This window comes from Tiliqua scincoides, chromosome 8 (assembly GCF_035046505.1).
Source record: "Tiliqua scincoides isolate rTilSci1 chromosome 8, rTilSci1.hap2, whole genome shotgun sequence".
Taxonomy (NCBI): Eukaryota; Metazoa; Chordata; class Lepidosauria; order Squamata; family Scincidae; genus Tiliqua; species Tiliqua scincoides.
In genome coordinates, this window is record NC_089828.1 from 42,282,938 (window position 1) to 42,289,912 (window position 6,975).

The 6,975-nt window shown below is 43.7% G+C and overlaps 1 protein-coding gene across 1 annotated transcript in view; it reads right to left on the bottom strand.

Annotated features, from left to right (window-relative positions):
• The window catches only part of LOC136659292 (proprotein convertase subtilisin/kexin type 4-like), a 29,726-nt gene extending 26,856 nt beyond the window's left edge, over positions 1-2,870 (bottom strand). Inside the window, exons 1-2 of the mRNA XM_066636427.1 lie at positions 2,712-2,870; positions 1-9 (exon numbers count right to left, since the gene is read on the bottom strand). The exon at positions 1-9 is cut by the window's left edge and continues 96 nt beyond it. Of these exons, the coding sequence (XP_066492524.1) occupies positions 1-9; positions 2,712-2,870 (168 nt within the window). The remainder of the gene's footprint in view (positions 10-2,711) is intronic.
• Between the last annotated feature and the right edge of the window lie 4,105 nt (positions 2,871-6,975).

Below are 6,975 nucleotides of genomic sequence, written 5' to 3' on the forward strand. Positions count from 1 at the left end.
TTCAATCACCTGCCAAAGCAAAAGGGACATATTTTAGGCATACACAGAGCCTGCCATCTGCTTTAGCCAGGAAACTAAGAAGATGCGGAAGGGAAGTCAATTCCAAAGTATAATATCTTTTTAAAAGACAGAAAAGAAACATCACAGCAGAAAATCAATATATAAATAACAGACTGGAGTGCCAAACCCTCCACTGAAATAATGCATTTGGTTTCCTAGAACAGCAGTATAGGCTGCCAAATTATTATTGTTTCAGATGCAAGATGAACCAAATCTGCAAGATTAATGCATTAATTAAAATCAGATGGTTCAGATTAATCTGCAAGATTAATGCATTTCTGACTGAGCTCTTCCCTTGTTATAGAAGTCAGAGAAATAGAAATCCCAGGGCATCTAGGTAGTATAGACTTTGCTGAAAAAATTCAGAAAAAACCCTCCACAATTCCAGAGATAACTGGCTCCCTATGTCCTGCCACCCCTCAGCTGCCCCTCCCTTTTTTCCTTCCACTGTGGAACCTGGCCCTTATTTCTGAGTAACTTATGCCCACACCAGCCAGATATTTTTAAGTCCTCACAAGGATTTCTTTTAATCTGCTTTTCCCAAGAGGAAAAAATATACTCTTCACATGCTCAGAAACACTTAGGCCCTTTTTAAAAGTAAGTGATTTGTACATGTTCAGAAACATTTTGCCTTTCAGTACCACTCTCCACTTGTTCCCTTTTAGGGCTGTGAACCAAGCAGATTTAACTGACCTTGTCAGAAACTTCCTCTACCTGTTTGATTGCCCAAGCAGGAGGTGATAAAACCAAAGAAAGGGGGTGGGGAGTTTCCACCTGGACAGTGTTGCATTACTTCCCTCCTTTCTACACAATGTAGGTTGGCCGTTTTGGATTTTTATTTATTTTTATTTTTAGCTTAGTCACTATGGTTTTAATTCTCTGCACATGGTCAACAGTTATATAGACACATCCACTAAACAGAATGTGCAATTCTTCCCCATTCCTGCTTTTTATTCCATATTCTCCTCCCTCTGCAGCTTCCCCACATTGCATACTATATTGCAAGCTCTTCAAGGCAGAAAGCTATCTGCAAATGCACCACCATGATTGTATATAGTTCAGAAGCACTTTAAAAGCCTTTAAAAACACAAACTTTTCTTCAGCTTGGAGAAAAAAGTCAGAAACCTCTGACATAATTAACTTCTTTATTAGCCCAAGTTGTGGTGATGACAACTTTATGGTTTTAAAAAGGAATTCATCTTAACTAAATGGATCCTCCACATTCAGAACCAGTCTATCTTTCAGTTATCATATGCTGGAGATAAAAGACAGGGGAAGGTTATATTCTTGCCCCAAATTGGTACTTCCAGGAAGCAAGTAACAGACCACTGTGGAAAACAGGATGCTGGACTCTCAGCTTGATCCATAGGTCTTATGAAATGCACTTTATATGTTCAGACAAAACTCATATTAAAAACAAACACAGTTCATCTACCTGTATCTAGATTAGATTATCCCTCCTTAAACTAGTCTTACTCTAGTTCAGTGATTCCCAAACTATGGGTTGGGACCCACTGGTGGGTCACCAAAGAGTAATGGAAACATCAGTTAACAGCCTCAAGCCCAGAGGCTATTCAAAAACCTGATAATGTAGCTGCTAATAACCCTGCAAAGAGCTCAGCTCTTGCAGTTTGCAAGATAGTTCCTAACTGCCCTGCAAGAAGCTGATATCCTGCAGTTTGCAAACATGTGCAAACACAGGAAGATAAATGTTTGTCTTTTTTCTGGTTATTACTACCTATAATTAGATACTATATTATTTCTTTCTAGATCACCATTTTTAAAAGTCTGGTAAACCTAGGTGAGTCCCAATAGAACATTGTTTAAAAAAATGGGTCCTGGTGTTAAAAAGTTCAGGAATCACCGTTCTAATTATTATTATTATTATTATTATTATTATTATTATTAACAACACTATTTATATATTGCTTTTCAACAAAAAGTTCCCAAAACAGTTTGCAGACAAAAATCAATAATTAAAAGGCTCCCTGTCCCAGAAGTTTTATAGGAGTTTTATAGGAGTTTTATAGTTATAGTTTATATAGTTAGTTTTATAGGAGGTTTTGTGTAGTGCTTGAATTGGGGGGGGGGGGCACCATCACCCTAGCCACCTCTTTAAGAAAGCAGGTAGGAGGCAGGATTTGTATAGAAGGGGGAGATAACCAGAGGGCATTTCATTAAGGGCCCCCCTTCTTCCAATGGGAAATATTTCTGCTCCTTCAGCTGTTTCTCACAAGACCATAAGAAGAACCTCACTGGATCAAGCCATAAGCCCATCTAGTCCAGCTTACTGTATCTCACAGTGGCCCACCAATGGAGCACAGAAAACAAGAGACCTGCAACTTGGTGCCCTCCCTTGCACCTAACATTCTGAGGGAGTGTACTTCTAAAAAAAAAAAAAAGTCACATGCCCATTGTGGCTTGCAACCCATGATGGACTTTTCCTCCAGAAATCTGTCTGATTCCCTTTTAAAGGCATCCAGGCCAGATGCCATCACCACATCCTGTGGCAAGGAGTTCCACAGACTAACCACACAGACTAACTTCTTCAGAGAGGGGAACAAGTGGCACACACCTGCCCCACCCCAAGTCACTCAGGCATGCCCCCCTTTGCCTTCACAAGTCACCCACCAGCACCAGCCCTCCCTCACCTGCCCCAGAAAGAGCAGCCCATGTCTGCGTGCCAAGCACTGTGCCTCCTCAGCTCCTGAAGGGACACGCACAGCCCAGCTACTGAGGTAGAAGCGCAGCCAGGCACGGCCATGGGCAAAGCCACAGCAGAGGAGCAGCCAGAGGAGACCCAGCTCCATCCCCCTCATGGCTTTCTCCAGGGAAAATAGGAGTGGATAGGAGGGGGGGAGGAGAGATATACCCTTCTACTAGCATAAGGTCTAGTACCACCCTCCCTCCCAGGCCTGGGCTACTGTTTGGATTCCAGACAAAGTCTCCCAGCTCCACCTGGTCACCATAGCAACCAGAACCCAAGCACAGGTGATAGGAACAACCATTCCCATGGGGCCGTGCGTCAATTTACAGTGGTAAGCAAGGCGCTTTTGAACGTTAGGCCTCTTGGGAATTGTAGTTTTATGGCCAACGTCGCCTATACACAACAGGAATCAAATGTGTACACCTGTGGGCTGGACAGAATTGGGTTAAGTCATTTCTGCCCAACATTGCCTATACACAAAGGAGACCAAATGTGTATACCTGTGGGCTGGGCAGAAATGGGTTAAAGCAGAGCAATGAACTTAACTGGAGACAAGGCTTAGACCCAAGGAGCATACATTAAGGAATTTGCAGTACAGATTAGAGTGCAGAAACATTTTTAAAGAAATAACTACCCTAACCTTCCCAATTTTTGTTTTAAACCTGTTGTCAATGCCAGTGCTCAGGCATGGAAAAGGTCCAAAACTATTAATTTTTTTTTGAAGTTGTAGGTAGCCATGTTGGTCCATTGGAAAAAAATCCAAAAGCCACAGTTGGGTCATAGCTTTACTAGGACCAGCTAATCTGTCAGCAAGTAGTGAGTAAGATTCTAAGGGTGCAGTCCTGACCAACTTTAACATTGCCTTACCTTGAGGAGGCCTCCATGACTGTCACCCAACTGCAGAACGCAGCACACGACCCGTTGGCACAGCTATACCAGTGCTGGAAAGTTGGTTAGGATTGTGCCCTAAATTCTTCAGAATTCTTCAGGCTTTACAACTTGGTGACAGTTTAGTTGATCCTAATAAAGGTATGATATTGCTCTGGCTTTCTGATATATTTTAAATTTTCTATACCACTCCTTCATTTAAAAAAAAATGCATAAAACAGGGGAATATCATAAAATGAAAAAGTGCCTTTCACTTATTAACAAGTAACTACAACTGAAGGCAGCGGGTTTTCAAGGTCAGAGAAAATGAGGTGGATGCAGGATTAAACCCCAGCATGTCTTATTGCAGAATATCTTTCACTCTCACACACACTCTAACCAAAGGGCTGGGCCACAATCAAGTTAATTGGAGCCAGGACAGAGGTCATCCCTTGAAGTTTTCAGTACCATAGTTCATAAGGTATGATTATTAGCATAGGGCAGGGGTGATGAACTATATTGAGAGCATGTGCTATATAAGGGTCCAATCTTATCCAGTTTTTCAGTGCTGGTACAGCCGTACCAGTGGGGTGTGCACTGCTTCCTGTGGTGGGGAGGCAGTCACAGAGGCCTCCTCAAGGTATGGGAACATTTGTTCCCTTACTTTGGGGCTGCACTGCAGCTGCACTGGTGCTGAAAAGTTGGATAGGATTGGACCCTAAATTGGCTATAATCTCAACCAAAAAAAAGTTATCTCATGTGCAATGCTGAGCAGCAGATTATCATTTATTATTATATATGTATTTTATAAATATTTTTGTGGAGAACACAATGCTTGAAAAGCATTTTTAATTCAATGTTTGCACACCCCCATCCTTTTACTTTTGCCACAATCTGCAACCTGCCTGGTCAATGCCACTTCTATTTGAAATGGAAGTGATGCAGTCTGGATTCCCAGCCTGCTCCTGTGCCTATTAAACAGAAGGGCTGTGGACCAAGCAGGCTGCAGGACACATTCCTCACAAGTAAACTAAAGGGAAGGGCAGTAAGCTCCAAATCACCAGTCTCTGCCAGCTGTAAGCGGGGAGATAGGTGTTTTGGAGCACAGCAGACTCCCTGCTCCCTCCCCCCCAACACTGGAAGAAGGCAGGGCGGAAAAACTTCTTACCTCCTCACTGTGCTCTATCCACTGTACTCTGTCCCCATAGAGAAGTTTGGGAGCCTGTAATGGTGGATGGATATATTCATGGAGTCTGAGGACCCTTGCCCTCAGTGCCCCAGGTCTAAAGAGTACAGGTCCTCCAATACGCTCATGACATGGATTGGGCCAGTAGTCAGAACCTAAGAAAATGGCTGCCTGAGTCCTTGAAGCCTTTTTTTTTTTTTTTTTTTTTTTTGCCAATCCTTGCAGAGGATGCTTGAGCCCACTGCTGGTGCCAGAAGGTAAATGCCTGCACCCCTCCCAAGCCTCCTTTCCCCTCTCAAACCCTCCCACTCATGGGTTTGATCAGATTGTGGTGGACTTCATGGGCATCTTGACTCACTCTTCCAGGTATGCCCTGGTTCTCATCGATTATGCCACCTGATACCCCAAGGTTGTCCCTTTGTGGACCATGCAGACAACAGGAGTAGCCTGGGCACTGAAACATTTTTAAAAATTTTTTGTACAAGTGGGTTTGCCCTGGGAGACTCCAATGGACCAGGTCAAGCCCTTCACAGTCTTATCATACCAGCCTAAGAACATAAGAACAGCCCCACTGGATCAGGCCATAGGCCCATCTAGTCCAGCTTCCTGTATCTCACAGCGGCCCACCAAATGCCCCAGGGAGCACACCAGATAACAAGAGACCTCATCCTGGTGCCCTCCCTTATCCAGTTTTTCCATACACAGTTTATCCAGCCTGCCATACACTTGGAGTTTCCTTATGTTTTACTTTGATCTACCACACCCAAATGGATGGCCTGTCAAACATTTCAACCAGAGCCTTAAGACCAGGATCTGGAAACTGGCAGGGGAACATCCCCCTCAGTGGGGTTTATATCTGGCTGCAAGTCTCTGTGTGGGCTGTGAAACTCCCCTAGCATCTATTGTGATGGCATCCTTTCAGCTCTTGTAAAAGAAGGGTTTATAAAGAAGACACATAAAAGTATCAAAGACACTTGGGTCACCCCCTGAAGAAGACCCTGCACCAACTACTACACCAACTCCAGGAATGTCACAATACTATGACTGCAGGACTAAGGATTTCCACCAGAAAGGGGGATAAAGTGTTAGTTTAAGGCTCCCCGTTCCTAGGGCAGGACATAGGGCTGTGGGCTGGTACATTTATTGTGACCGAAGTCATCGGGTCTTAAATTTATGTTATGCTGTGTGTACCCAGGGGCACAGCATAGGGTGATTCACATTAACAGACTAAAGGAGTGGCATGAAGGTCCTTTAGGCACCACATCCCAGCCAGTCTTGGCAGAATTGATGGTTCACCATGAGCCATAGGGGAAGGATGGAACATGGAGTAGACTCCCATGCTAGAGTCAGCCTTTGGCTCAGAGTTGTCAGAGATCCAACCTACCCAGCCTGCGAGGCTAAAGGGCCCCAAAGCTTCTCCCTGGCATTCCACTCCCTAATCCATCACCAGGTTGAAACTCCCCTGGGGGTTGCTTCAGGCAGCTTGGCAGCCAATCCTGTGGAAGAGGTGGGACAAAGTCAATAAGGAGGTGAACATCATGCTCTGTTTGGGGGTTGTTCAAAAGTGATTAGTAGAGTCGCATCATATTAGTCCCTAGGCCTGATGGCTCATTTATTTTATTTATGCAAATAATACGGCCTAGAGCAGTGTTTCTCAAACTGTGGGTCGGGACCCACTAGGTGGGTTGCAAGCCAATTTCATGTGTGTTCCCATTCATTTCAATATTTTATTTTTAATATATTAAACTTGATGCTGCCATGGTATGTGACTGTATTTGGGGAAATGTTACAGATCTGTACTTTGAACAGGCTACTATATATGCTTTTAACAAAGATAGTCAATGGGATTTACTCTAGAGTAAGTGTGGGTAGGATTACAGCCTAGGATTGTAAAAATTTTCCTGCTTATTGATGTCACTTCCGGTGGGTCCTGACAGATTCTCATTCTAAAAAGTGGTTCCCGGTGCTAAAAGTGTGAGAACCACTGGCCTAGAACATATCACAACAAACTTTAATTTTTAAAAATCAACAACAAATTGTAGCATACTTTTTAGGGGATGCCATTTCAACCCATAAACCACTTCAAAGTTTTGATGACGGTTCTCTTTCTCTGCTCAAATTAGTGTGGCTTTGTGTGCTGGCCTACCACAGAGTG